The sequence below is a fragment of the Balearica regulorum genome, chromosome 17 (assembly GCF_011004875.1).
Source record: "Balearica regulorum gibbericeps isolate bBalReg1 chromosome 17, bBalReg1.pri, whole genome shotgun sequence".
NCBI lineage: Eukaryota > Metazoa > Chordata > Aves > Gruiformes > Gruidae > Balearica > Balearica regulorum.
The window spans coordinates 7,128,218-7,142,797 of record NC_046200.1 but is presented as its reverse complement, the minus strand read 5'-3'; the positions used below and the strand labels follow the sequence as shown (position 1 = coordinate 7,142,797).

General features: G+C 48.0%; 1 protein-coding gene across 5 annotated transcripts in view; it reads right to left on the bottom strand.

The window, feature by feature from the left end:
- Positions 1–11,511, bottom strand: part of ULK1 (unc-51 like autophagy activating kinase 1) — an 80,142-nt gene extending 68,631 nt beyond the window's left edge. For all 5 annotated transcript variants that reach the window (XM_075770070.1, XM_075770073.1, XM_075770074.1 and 2 more), the window contains exons 1-4: positions 11,373–11,511; positions 11,000–11,150; positions 10,084–10,176; positions 9,953–9,994 (exon numbers count right to left, since the gene is read on the bottom strand). In XM_075770070.1, the coding sequence (XP_075626185.1) occupies positions 9,953–9,994; positions 10,084–10,176; positions 11,000–11,089 (225 nt within the window). In that variant the 5' untranslated portion in view covers positions 11,090–11,150; positions 11,373–11,511. The remainder of the gene's footprint in view (positions 1–9,952; positions 9,995–10,083; positions 10,177–10,999; positions 11,151–11,372) is intronic.
- Between the last annotated feature and the right edge of the window lie 3,069 nt (positions 11,512–14,580).

The window sequence follows — 14,580 nt, the reverse complement described above, 5'->3', positions numbered from 1 at the left end:
AGGAACACGGGCTGCAACAAACATGTTTTTGCTTTACAGAAACCAACTCCTGGGCCAACAGCACCCGGAAAGCCGATAGCTAAGGCAGAGGCTCCCAAGCTGGCTGGGCTCAGGAAACAGAGCCCACTGTTCTCAAAAGAGAGAAGAAACTTTTCAAACAGTAAAATGTCTTTGTATTATTTCACTCTGTCTCACAGTTTGGCTTGAGCAGGCCAGCCTCTAAAGAGGGAAAGGAAAACCGTCACGCTATGCATGGATTATCTCTTGATGCAACTATTTGAATGGAAGCGAGACAATAGTAACATCAGTCTGAATTGTGGGAGCACCTACCAATGCTCACCCTTTGGAAAACAGATCTAAAGCAAATAGCTAGAAGATATTCACATGCCTTTTCACCTCACATAGCAAGAAAAACATGTCTCAGAGCCTATTGTGTTTCTCTGTTGGGCTACAGTAGCAGTCACACATAAGCACAGTTCAGGAAACGATATGCAAGCAACAAATACCATCACCCAACAGTCTACTCAACATCTTTGCCCAATTCGGCACACCCAGGTCCAGCAATAAAACCTACTGCTACTGTCTGGAAAGCGTTATCACCACAGTCAGCAGATCTTTGACTTCCCAAAAGAATGAGGGCTTCTAATTTCTTCAAGTAGATCCCAGAGAATAAGCATAAGAAGCAAGACCCAGAGAGGCCCATAGACTTCTGCATTGGCTCTTGACTGCATTCTGCTTCCTACAGACCTGCCAGCTTGCTCCAGGGATGCTGAGCACCAGCAGAGGCACAGGGCAAGCAGAAGGGATGCCCTGCAGCACAGAAGCGGCTCATGGCCAGCCTTGCAGCGGGCAGGCTTCTGTACGACCAGAAGAACGATGACACCAAGGGCCAGTGTTACCCCATTCCAGGCACTATGGTATTCTCTGCTTATAAAACAGATGAGTTGGTTAAGGACAGGTTGTACCTCAGGCAGATAAAAACAGCAGGAAAGCTATCCTCTGGTTCTACATGGGCTTCAGGAAGGGAGGGAAGGTACTTCCCATTCCCCTGGCAACAGTCCTGCAGTCTGACTGCATTACATTAAAAAACAAACAAGACAACATCATGTCCTTGGAGCTATTGTTTGTCAGGCAGCTAATACCACCACAGACAAATGGTAGGACAGCTGGTAAGACAGCTTGATCTTCAAGTGACCTGAAGAAACTTCACCATCACTTCCACTGGACACAAGCTTTCTGCAGCTTCCTTCAAACCAGCCCCACCTCTCCCCCTCTCCACCTGCACCAAGCAGTGCCTCTCGCAGCCCCACCGACCGAGCACTCTGTGCTGGCTTCACATGAGTTCACTGCTGGCCTCCAGCAAAGCCCTGCGATTCAACGCACTCGCTGGATGACTGATGGCTACAGCACTTGCAGAGAGCTCAAACAGGAAAACACGAGTCTCTTTCGGAGGCAGACTGGGCCTCTGCAGAGCAGCACACTACAGCAAGTCAAAGCTGAGAGCTGCATCTGAGCCTAACCACAGAAACCAAAATATAGGATTAATGTCACAATAAAAGTATAGAGACAAAATAGCAGGTTTCACAGGTCACAGAGCTTCAAGGTGAGACCAAAAACACGCATCAGAACAAAGCGAAGACTCATGCTGCTGGGCCACTGAAAAGCAAATCACTTCTCACAGAAGTCATGTTCATCGGGGGGTAGGTTCCACCTACACCAGTTTGCGCCCTTAGCTAGCCAGCTCTTAGGGAGGCATTCCTGCCCGAGAGCCTGCGGCGCAGCGCACATCCGTATACAGCAGCCCAGCAAGGATAAGAGATCGCAGAGGAAAAAAAGCAGCAGAATCCTGCAAAGTTTGGGCTTTCAGACATGGAGTGGAAAGAAGTAGTCACTCCTTTGCCAAGAGGCAGAATAAGACCTAGAAGCTTCTTTAAACAAAAGCAAGCTCCTTTTTGCAAGTGGCGAGGTATTATGTTAATGCTATCAAAAGAGGAGACTTCAGAATTCTAAAAACAATGATAAAAATATTGAAGATCCAATTTTCTTTTCTATATTTATTCCTCATCTCCTTTCTATATCACTGTCATATTAGAAAATGAACATTTAAGGTTGAATTCCCCATTACCTTAAGCTCAGTCACATGTACCGGAATGAAATCCTTGCATACCATAATACTGCACTTTATGAGCCCACCCAAAGCGCTGGCACGGTGGGGGGAGTGCTGTGGGTGGAGGCAGACAAGGCGGCAGGCTACAAGAGTGAACGGTTTAGTCTCACACTCAGGCATACTCACTTACTGAGGGATGTGCAAATACAAGCAAAGCCACTCAATCTGGAAGCTTGATTTTAGAATCAAGTAATGTAGTTCTACTAATAAAGCTGGAAAAGGCTTGGGGTTTTAACGGTTTATCCCAAATACAATCTGATATCCTGCAGGAGAGGTTTGTTGGTTTGTTTGTTTTTTTTTTTAAAGCAACTCTGGATGTTAAAGGCCCAACCCCAATGGGGTTTTCTATGACAGCTGCAGAACTGACTGGCCTTTGCAAGTCTTCTCGTTTACATCCACTTACTTCATACTTAATTTTCCAGATTTGAGAAAACAAACACACATTGTCACAGCACAACGGTGTTATAACGAGTTTAAAGAAAAAGGCATGGGTTTTCTTTCAAATAAAAATGCTCTTTATTTAAGAGGGGAAAAAAGCCAGTCACTGGAAGCCAGAGTAACATAGGCTTGAACGTGCAGTATTTAAAAAATGAAGAAATCTGAGTATGTTTTAAGATATTTAACATGCTGGCTACAATTGTTAGCTAGATGAAAAAAAAAAATAATCAAACAGGAAAGAAAAATCCTCTGAAGAGAAAGCTGCCCAAAGGCCCAGCGGTGTGCACAGTGACATTAAGCAGTACCCATGGGAAACATACAGCCCCGGTGCTCTGTGCCCACCCAGCAGCCTTGAGGGAGGGTGGGGGTGAGTCTCACCCTGCCCGCCAGCTCCTCACCCTCTGCTGAGCCCCTGGGCTTTCCCACTGCACCAGCGGCTCTCGCGCTCCAGGCCGCCCGCGCCTGCTGGGGAGGCCTGCCCTTCCTGGCGATGTAAGGTGCTTTGCTAAATAGGATCTCTAATGACTTAAAAATTCTGCATCTTTCATTCCCCCCACCGGAACCACACTGTCTGGCTGTTCTCTAGTATGCCAGCTCAGCTGACCTAATTCCTCCTGTTATTCTGATGCTAGGAGACAAGCCAGGTGCTCCTACAGCCAGACAGAACATTACTGCCCTAAGCAACCAGTGATGCAGAATTTGATTCATCTCTGTCAGCCCCCCTTGAAATAACCTTGCTTAACAAGCAAATGCAGCTTTGAGACCCTCACTTTGCATTTTGAGAGCATCTCTGTATGGTTATGGTGGTATTTAAGGCCTGCACATCATAAAGCAGGAGACATCACACAGTTAAAACACCTTTTTGCTCTACACTAAGCACAAAAGAGGCTCTAAAGCTATCTGTTGGCAGGGCTCTTCCCTTGATTCTGCCATGGACATTTATTATTAATTTCTCAGAGAGGAACCATAACACCTAAGACAATTAAGGTGGCTTCTCTTAAGCAAAGTATGTTTAGGTCTGTACCTGAGAAACATTGCCTTGGAAGACTACATCACTTACATCCCCTTTTCATCAAGTTTGCCATTTACTATTGCTACATGAAGATGAGTAACAGAAAAAACAACAAACAAAAGAAACCAACCAACCAAACCAACAAGCAAAAAAGTACATACTTATTTTGAAAACAAAGTCAAAAACTTTCCCTCCTTGACTTTGCAGATCCAAGACCAGCACCTCTGCTGACCACCCCTGTGCTTAGCTGCTCATTTCCCACGGTATCGCGCTGCGCGCCCTGTGACGAAGGCAGCCTGCTGCACAGAAGACACACGTCCACTTCGAAGGACCAGAGCTTCTCTAGGAGTTTCCCCAAGGCAAACCAGAGGCATTCAGCCACCACCATCATCCCTATGTTTGCTAGTCTGCCTGCTGTGCAACAGCTTTTCAGGTGGTATCACCAGATGGGAAGGCAGGAGATGCAGGAAAGGAAGAGGAAAAAGGCAGACACATGAAATGCATGTTCCTCAATTCTCTATGCATGCTTGACCATTAAGATGACTCTGAAACACACAGTTTTATTGCAGTTTTACAGTTTAGGGTCAAGTCCAGTATGGTCACAAAATTTAATCTTTTAATTGAACTTTGGTTTGGACCTATAAATATTTGAAAGAAATTCAAACAGTGGTTCTCCACCTGAATTCAATCCCACCCAGCCACTGATTAGGAGGCGCCTCTTCCCATCCATCTTCCAAACCTCTACCTCCTCGCTTTGCCCACTCCAACCAAATGCATTCAATCATCACGAGAATTTAAATGGTGCAAGTTTTCATAATGGCAACACTGATGGAGCTTCATGAAAAGCAGCACGAATTGCACCTCAGCCGTTACCAGAGCTTTGCTGTCAAACTGCAAACACAACAGCCTACCAGTTTCCGATTAGTCTTGGGAAACATTCCTTAATCTGTCATTACAGTCTGAGTAATGCTACCTTCCACAGGAGCTTTAGAGGCTATTAACTTCTACGTCGCCGGCTCTTCCATGACATCTTAATCATGTGAGAGGAACACAGGTATGTGCTTTACACACAAGATGAGTAAAACAGTGATCATAATTTCAGAAATGCAACGAGACCACTCCCTCTAAAAAAAGCCTGTGACTCCTCTGAAGTCTATATTTAGTGGTCAACATTTGCTAGATGTTTGTGACCTGCACAGTGGGGTACTCGGCTAGTGAAGCTAACACTAAATAGAAGTTCAAGGCTATAAAATTCTCTGCTCTCCATAAACATAGCCATTTTGGTCCACTAAACTCTCAAGCCTCATCCTACAAAACTACTGGCAGAGGGTAGTTGGGTTTTCCGTCCTCTTCCCCTTCTAGCTCCGAGCTAAGCCAGATTCAATCTTTAGTAACAGAGTGATTCCCTCCAACAGATGCGAGGATGCTGACAGAGCAGGAGAGCAGACACCCCATTCTCGTCCGCAGCACAGACAGAAAGAGGACTGCTTGGCAGTTCAGAGAAGCCTGCGCTTTACTCCCACTCGCTGGGCAACTTTCCAGCTTTGCTCGGGTATGGAATTAAAACAGGATTTAACCAGGCAGGCAGCCTGACTTCAGGAGTGTGATCTCCCAGACACAAAGTGCCTCCTTAGTTATTCCAAGTGTCACAGCAGAGCCCTGTCTCCCAAGACAGGGCACCCGAACAGTGCCCGAGGAACAGAAGATCCTGCATTAGGTGGCACGAGAGGTGGCGAGGTGAGGAGGTGACAGTGCAGCAGCACTGATTCATCCGACATCACGCTCGTCAGCAAAGCACTGCAGCAGAAGCGAGCAGTGCTGGAGGGCACACCAAAGGACACTGCCGTACACGGAGCTCCCGAGGTCCCGGGGGACAGCAGGCGGCACGTACACAAGGTGTGGCAGCTGGCGGCACGTACACAAGGTGTGGACTAGCAGCTACGGGCTCCGTATCAGAAAAGCGTGACGGTGCAGACAGCACAACAGCACATCACAGCCCAACGGCCCTGATCCTATTGATCACAGGGACTTTCTATACAGCAACAACAGAACAAGCCTGTTATTACTTGGCTCTCAAGACCAGCTCAGGGTGACTGATCATTAAGCTGAGAAGTGTTTGTTCTGCCACCCATGTCTTAATCCATGTGCACCAGAAAAACTACACTGCAAGGACTCCGTGTTCTTTGTCTCCAGGAGCTCCAGGTAATACAGTCATCCCAGCAGAAATATTTTTGGTGAGTCTGTACTGCACCAGTGAGTTAAGCTGGTGAGTACAATAAGCCAACTTGACACAAGATTATGGAAAGCAGACCCTCAGGTAACCTAGGCTAAACCAGAAACTCAACAGTGCAGTGCCCTGTGTGAGATTAACAGCTATGTTTCTACAACCAGACCATCCTACCCATGCAAAATTTATAAAGAAAAACCCAGAATACCCGATACCCACACAAGAAGAGTCATAGCTAGACTGCTCTAAGAAGCAAGCTCAGATCACAGCACATAACTAGGGAAAACATGCCAGTAAAATAATCCTTCTTCCTATTTCATGCAGGAAAATGCTTTCTAACATCCAAAGCATGATTTATGTCCAGGAAGAGCAGATTTTCTGCCTTAGCACCAACACAGCCACACGTGAGACCTTCAGTTAACACATATGCAACCAGCCTTCCTGGGGCAGCTGGCACAGCACAGGGAAGGAAACACACCCAGGATCTCCCATTGCCCCAAAGATCATAGTTACATGTAAGAATCTACTTCTCACTAGTGCTGGTGTAGCGCATGGTGCTCCCAGGATCTGACAAGGTCAAGAGTAACCTTCCTACCATTGAACCCCCTCAGCTCATCAAGTGGTCTCTGATCAGGGATTCAGATTCGATGTCCTGAGTCACAAAAGAAACCAAAGCACATCCCATACACCAGACCACATGCTGCTGAGCTTTCAGTGTCAACGTGTGTGAAGAGTGGAGCCAATCCTTAAAGTTTCGGAAATCTGTTTTCTAAGAAACCTCATTTCCAGACCAAGCCCTCATCCAGCAGAAAAAATAATTTGTATCCCTGTTGTCACTAATTTCCACCTTAAGGAACAAGAGCTCATTTGGCTGCCTTTAAACAGAGTAAAAAGACTTCTGGTACCCAGGTGTCCCTCTAGACTGCTGTACCCCCCCTCAACTGCTGCAGTCTGCAGACCCCAACTCCAGCCTCTCTGCAAGTCAGCTGAGGAGTCAGGGATCGTTCAGTAGCAACTAATGCACTCCACATATGGAGAAACGCAGTTTTTACTGTATGCCAAACATCTCCTGTGCCTAGGAAAAATCCTCACCACAACCCCATACAGACACTAAGTAGACTTTTAGAAATGCAACGCAGTGATTTATCCTCTTTTTGAGCAGGGGTTCTCTCATCGGGCTCCTAGACTATTCACAGCACCTCTCATTAATACATGAGCACACAATAATGGGAATATGCATATTTCATTTTGTGAACCATTCTTAAGTAATGATGCTGCTCTTAGGACTCCACCGAAGGGATCTATAAAAGTCCAGACACTGCACTTTTATGCATTAAACATTCACCAGTATCATTTATTCCTAGGAAGCTTCTTATTTTGTCATTATTTATGAACCAATATCACAAAGGTCTACGAAACGAGAAGGAACACAGCAACTTTCCTGGATTTGAAGGATAAAAATAAGCGTGCCAGGGTGAGAGCTGGAGTCAGTATTAAACATCAGCATTGCAAGTGTCTGTCTGCGGCAAATCTGGCATTACATCAAAAATCTTAGGTTGTATGAGGCCTGGTTAGCATCAGCTTTTAACCAGGAAAATGCAAACGAAAGCATCATTGGGCGTAATCACTTGCTTACAGCCACTGTGGTTTCAGCAACCATTTCCTTGTGTGTAAGGAACACACGAGTAAAAGTTAAGTCACTGCTGACAGGAGGTGCAGAGGAAAGGATGACAAAAAAATGCAACAGACAAAGCTACAGAGCAGCATTAAGATTTACAGGAAATATTTTTTCCTTTTTGCTCTATGATGTTGTAATACAAGAATAAACCTCTTTGGTTTTAGAAAGCCTAAAAGTAAGGGCTCAATTAACTGCAACTATGACATTTTCAAGGGTAAGTATATACGCAGCTATGAACGAAACAACGTCCTCGTATCAGAGGAAATAGGTAAGAAGTTGTCTTTTCCACAAAGTAAGGAAAGGTGGGCAGGAGCCAGCCTTCCCCAGAACTGCACTTTTGCCTTTGCAGATAATTTACTCTCATACAACTCCTGAGCAGAGAGCAAGGCCAGACACTCAGAAATATCACACACACAACCTAGGTGGGTGGACCACATCAGACTGTCTGATGACCGATCACCTGCCACCGTAGGAGACTCCACACCCTGACAGCACTATAAAACATCCAATGCCACCTAAGTCATCTCATTGTGTCTAAGAAATCAAATTATCCAGGTCATACAAGCAGTCTCCAACAAAGCTGGTAACTAAACATCTACCTGGGCATGCCCTGAGCCCAGGGCCATTCTCCAGTTCCTGTTTGGTGGTATCTTACACAGCTTCTTGTGAATATCTCACCAGGCTACACTGCTATACACAAAATTTAACTAATACTCATTTGCCATCACATAAGGAGAAACATGCATTGCTGCAGCTGTTACAGTGATGAAATCACTCCTGTTGAAGGAGACGTCCTTGAGCTGCTTCCTACTGGGCAGTTATTTGAAGCAGGGCAAGGAACAGAACACGAGCAAAAGTTTTGCAAGATCTGCAATAAGCAAATCCAGCAACATACCACTTCATACAAATGCAAACTACAGAGGAAGAGCAGGAGCAGCCACTCACTCCCTCAACTGAAAAAGTTATTAATTTAGAAGGTACAGAGGAGAATGAAAACACACGACATGTAACGCCCCAAGTGGCTTGTGCCCAGAGGAAACTTGCCCAGCTCCCTGAGCGACCCTGCAGCATGCACCAGGCCAAAGGCAGCCACTGCTTTGCAAGACCAGCTCTAAAAGGTGGTTCAGGAGCAACGCACAGCTGGCCTCTTACCCAAAGGGTATTGCCAAGAAGCATCCCCATTCCCAGCAGCCTTGCCTCCCTCCCAGAGGGGCCTGAAATCCCCTACGTCCACCTCTTGCCAAAACAACGCCAGGCATTAAACACTTTCTGAGGGCCTGGCTCCCTGCAGCCCCTTGCCATGACCCCCCCGCTGCGGTGGAGGGGGACACGGCAGGTGACACAGCCCCGGGGGGCCGCGGGGCCGGGGTGACGCGGGCAGACTACAGCACCCAGAAGGCATTGCAAATAGGCCGTACCAACCGGCTGGGGCTCACGTTCGGGCTGACGCAGATGCCACCGGAGCCAATCCACGGGAGAAGGAGGAATGTCAACAAACACGGCGGCCTGCAGGGCACGTGATACCGGGGACAGGGCAAGCAGCTCCAGATAAGCCACCCCAGGGCCACCCGGGGGTCCGGCAGAGCCAGCAGTCACGCAGCCGTCACTCGCCTGTATCAGATCTTAGGGCGGCACAGGCTGTACCCACGCACCGCACACCGGCCCCCCCGCCCAGAAACAGGAGGGTTCCATTTTAGGCTTTTAGATCCTGCGGCATTTCTTTTAAAAAGCATCATGAATGTCAAAGAAAATTTGCCCCATGACCCAGCAGGATTTTTTAAATAAAAATTCAAGGAAGAAGAAAAAAAAAAGTCATTGGAAAACTTGGGTTTCAGAGTGGATCAGTTTTAGCCCCTTAGATTTAGATCCTCAGAACTGACTTTGAAGGAAAATGCAACTGCGGGAAACCACAACAATCTGAAAATGTCTGCTGCAATTTTTAACACTTAGTGATTGCCACAAGGACAACAGAAGAATGCAAATGTAAATCATCTGGAACTGAAGACAATCATATGCTACAAAGTCATGCTCACACTACTTTTATATTGCCTAGGAAAAAGAAGTGTTCTTAGGGAAGGTATCCAGACGAGAGCAAGAAAATAAGAGGTAGGCATGCCAAGAATAACTACCGTAATTTTATTTCTAACATTTTGAGAACTTGTGAGCTTCTAACACAGACATACTCACTACACGCTGCATTTCACTGCATAACATCTTGGGAGCTGGAGCTCCCACCTCAACTCCCAGCTGCATAAGAGTTCTGTGGTCCAGACAACTATTAATACATGATCTGCTCAACCATGTTTATCTTTCCTTATCAGAAGAATTCCTCCCCCCAGAATAAGTACATTTGATTATAAACATCTGTTAAAAACAAATTCCACAAACTCCATTCAACCTCTCCCAAATGCCATAATTGAATATATTTACCTGGAAGTCATACAAGGCAACGATGTTTTCATGTTTCAATTCCTAGATAAAGTAAAACAAAGACCATAAGCTAGGAGTAACAAAGGACATACAGAACAAAGACTGAAGAAAACAAGTCAGTCTACCTTTACCTTAAGTATTTTTATCTCCTTGCCCAGCAGAGTTTGAGATTTTGCAAGGTTCTTCTTGTTAATGCATTTCACAGCTACTTCCAGCTCAGGTTTCTGAAAGAATGCATATGTAATTCAATAATAAATGTAAATTTCACCATTAATTTACATTAGGATAAGCAGCCTCTTAACAGATTACAAATACTACTGAAAGAAGTGTCTTGCAGCACTGGTAAAGGCCTTTTACTTTATATCCTAATGCCTATCCCTCACTTGTTCAGACTTGCCCTTTCCTGAATTATGCTTGTCAGCCCAAGGAGAAAAGCCCAAACCTTGGGCTTTTGTTACTACTTTATACAACGATTATCCTCTTATTTAATCACTAGAAATAAACGCACCGTGGGAGCCATGGCTTATCCCAATCCCTAATGATGGAAAATCCACTGCCAGATTGGTTTCCTTTTATTTACCGGTAAGCGATTCCCCTCCTCTTGGAAAAAATTAAGTGGAGAAGGACAAAACTTCAGACACAAAAAAACCAAAACCAAGCCCAAAGCAAGAGCCTTCTACACACTTCATAGATAGCGTGGGGGGATGTTGGTCCTGTTTTCAAGGTAAGGGCAGTTTTGGGGAGCAGGACGTCTCTGCGGACGCCTCGGTACCCACCGGCCCCCAGCCCCGCTCTGCCCAGCCCCAAGGTGAAGCCACCTGCCCGGGTGCTGCTGGGACACACGCCTGCCTCCCGAACTCCAAAGATAACAATAATAAATAAAAATAAATACGTCTGCCATCACCGGAGCTGCTCCGGAGCCCGGGGCCGATGCCCAGGCTAAGAATAGCCCAGCGGGGACGGGGTGAGTGCGATGCGGTGCCCCAGCTCGGCCCAAACCAATAAAAAAAAAAGGGGGGGGGGGGAGAAAATAAGAAGATTATTCACCTCTTTGTGCCTGCCTTTGAAGACGACGGCGAAGGCTCCGTGCCCGATCAGGTCCTTCCTGCTGAACTCAAACTTTCCCACCGTCTCCATGGCGCTGCGCCGGGGGGTCCCCGGAGCCGGCGGGGAGACTGCGGCCGGGACGGCTTCAGAGCTGCAAAGGGACGGGGAGGAGGAGGACGGCGGTGATGAAGGAGCTCCCTTTAAAGAAAATAAACCTCTCCCAATCCAAACACAACGGGACACCCCCCCCACACACACACACACACACCCCGCCGCCCCCCTAAGAGCGGTCAGGAGCCGCAGACCCGCTGGCGGGGGGAGCCTCTCTCTTGTCAGCCCCCCGGCAGCTCAACGCCGGGCTCCGCTCCCCCACCTCGCCCTCGTCCATGGGCTGCCTCTTCCTGCAGGACGGCCGGGAGCTGGTCATTGTTAGAGGCCGGGAAGAAGTTGGCTCCTCAGCAGCGGGCCTTCCCCATCTCTTCCTCAGGACAGACCGGCGCGGCTCCTCCGGCGGCCGCTTCAGGCGGAGCTCCCCATGCCGAGCCCCGGCCCTCCCCGCCTCGCAGGCGCGGCTTCGCGGAAAGTCCACCTTAAGCGCGATCCACCTTAACGCCGAGTCCACCTTACGGGAGCGGTCCACCTTAAACGCGAGTCCACCTTAAGGGCCGCCCGCGCCCCCCGACTGATCGTACACAGCGGGGCCGGGGTTACCCCGAGGGTCCCGCCGCACACCCGGGATCCGCCGCCCGGCCGGGCCTCGCCGCCGCCCGCGCCCAGACAAAGCTCTGCGGAGCGCGGCGCGGACGAGAGCAGAGTGCCGGCCCCGGCGGCCGCGGCGCAAGCGCGGTGCGCGGCTGTGGGGGAGGCAGGCGCGGAGGCAGCGCAGCGGCGGCCACCTGAGGCGGCGGGGGCCGAGCCCGACTCATTTAAAGGCGCCGCCCCCGGCCGGCCTTGAGTCAGCGGCGCGGAACGGGGCGATCCGCCGGGCCCCTCGGCACCGCTGCTCCCGCAGCTGGCAGCGGGAGGGCTCCGGCTGGTTCCTGCCACCCCCCCCACTGCCCCGAGCCTGTTTCCAGCGACTGAAGAAATTTTTTAAAAATTCACCGCGGATCTGTGACAGGGCCCCGGTGGGACCCGAGGGGCTGGGGGGGCACAGGTGGGCCCCGGTCCCACCACCCACAGCACCCCTTCTTCTCCCGCAGGATGGCCCATCTCCCCTTCACATGCTTCTGTGCGGGGGGCCCAGAGCCACCCCATCCCCTGCCCCATCCCCGCGTTCCCGGAGGGGAGCAAACCGGGCCTCCGCACGCACTGGGGAGCGATGGAGGGCACCTGCATGGAGCTCTCCTCTGAGAAACCTTTCTGGGCACCCTACTCCAGAGCTCAGTATGCGATTGTTGTTGCAAGGAGAATCCCTTCCCACCCTGGGCCTGGTACTCAGTTCGGCCATCCTCAGGTGTGCAGTAACCCACAAGCTTTGCCCCACGGGCCATCCCTCCATCGCAGGAACCTCTCGGTTTGCTCCAGGCTGCCCAAACCCGCTCCTGCCAGCCGAGGTGGTATCCAGACCGCTTGTGTGCTCACTCCAGTTCATCTGCATCCTTATCAAAATGTCCAAGGTGGAACGTCATATTCCAGCTGCAGAGAAAATAACTCGCCTCATGGGCTGCACCCCTGCTCGCACATTCCAGCCTGAAGTTTGGTTTTTGCACGGCATCGACCTCTGTATCAACCTGGATCGGCACTGCAACACCAAACACGCGCTGCCCTTACAATGCTGGCGGCTCTACTGATACGCGATGCGACGGGTGCTCAGCATCATGACGCCGAGCGTCTGCGGTTATCGCTGCTTTCAGCAAAAATTAGGAACGCGCAGCACCTCTCAGTGTCAGACCTTGTTTGCTACACAAAGGCAGTGGCTGACCCACGCAACGTCTGGCCCATGGTCTGTTGCCCTTGGGTGCTAGATAACTTGCGTTCAGGTATCATCCCGCACTTAAAATTTTGGTGGAAAAATGACCACATATACCAGACACCGATATAAAAGTAGCAGTGCCTGCCCAATGGTAACTTGCCTCTCAAATTCCAGCAGTTATTATTTAGTGCTTGGTGGGAATGTAAAAGTAATAAGGATATTCTTCAATAATTTGGTAACAGCGTCTGTTGAAATAGCCTTTAAACCAAGACTAGAGTCCCTTTGTGATTTCAGCAGAAATTACTTTAAAAATTACTTTTTTCAAAAAAATACAGTATACTTAACTACTTGTTTTATTTCTCACTTCTAGGCCTGTGCCATCCACAAAGTTTACAGTGTCAGGCTTTTCTCAACGATCACAAGGAGTTAATTAAAAAATTAACACAGAAACCAGTAAAAATAGCAATCATCAAACTTGCAAAAAAAAATCAATCTACTTGGCCAATGACAGACACGGGAATTTATTTTTCCAGTTGTTAAAAGCCTCTGTCTCTAATGCAGAACATAACAGTTGCAAAAGTTTAAGGCAGGAAGTGAAGAAAATGTTTTGAAACATCTCAGATGATTTCTAGGCAGGCAAAATCTTGTATCCCCCCTCACTGGAAAACAGCCAGGGCACCACGGTTAGCGAGTGTACTCTTGCAAGAACTGCGGTAAAATCTCTGGTGACCACAGGTGTTTCTGCCTTTACTTTCCTAGCACAGCAAAGACGCAGTCCTAGTGCAGGGCGAAGGAGGAAGTTGCTATGAACGCTGTTCAATTAGCGGCCAAAATATCAGAGTGATGAATGTTCTTTGTTCCGTACTGTGTGTGCTTATTTGTTCCTTCCCGTGCTGATGGCTGTGAAAAAAAACGTTTAACTTAAATTGGTTTTGATTAAACGTGGGTTGTAAGGTAGCTTTCTGCATGCAGCTACATACAGAGCAGGGCGGTAAAGTCAGCCTCCTCTCTGTTGACATTTTAGTTTTATTCTAAGCAAACTGGGTTTGTTTTTAAGCAAGCCTAAAGACTTACTGGGCAGCTTTCTTGTGAATACGTGGAACTTCAAAGTAGCATAAGAATTGTGAAGGTACTCAGAGGTCTCTACAAGGATCAGGAGCAAGCTGTACTGGATGCCACACGCACCACACTTTCTTTGAACTGACAGTTTAACATTTGTAGCAGTTAAATGTCTCTCAAATGTGTCTTCCAAAAATAAGCTAATGAAAAGTTTCAGACTTCTACAGAGATTTAAAAACTTACCCAGGGACAAATAATAAATGTAATGCCACTTGACAGCAAATACAGTTTTGAGATTTTTGGAGTGCACTCTGCAGACACGTGGTATTAGCAAAACATTTGTTCGTTTTGGAACAAAGGCGTCTGAGAAGCTTTTTAATTAAAAGTAGCATTCCTCAATCTTTTTTTTCTGTGGTTTGCTGATTAAATGCTTATGCTCTATCAATTCTTCCCTGATGTCCAGAATTCAGTGAGAGTATGTTTAGGCCAACATCCAACACATGCAAATGCTGTTCTCCTCCCACAGCCTTCCATTTGCTAATGATGAAAGGACTACCACCAGCGCGTATTCGACTGCTTCCTCAGATGGAGGCATTAATCTTTGAGG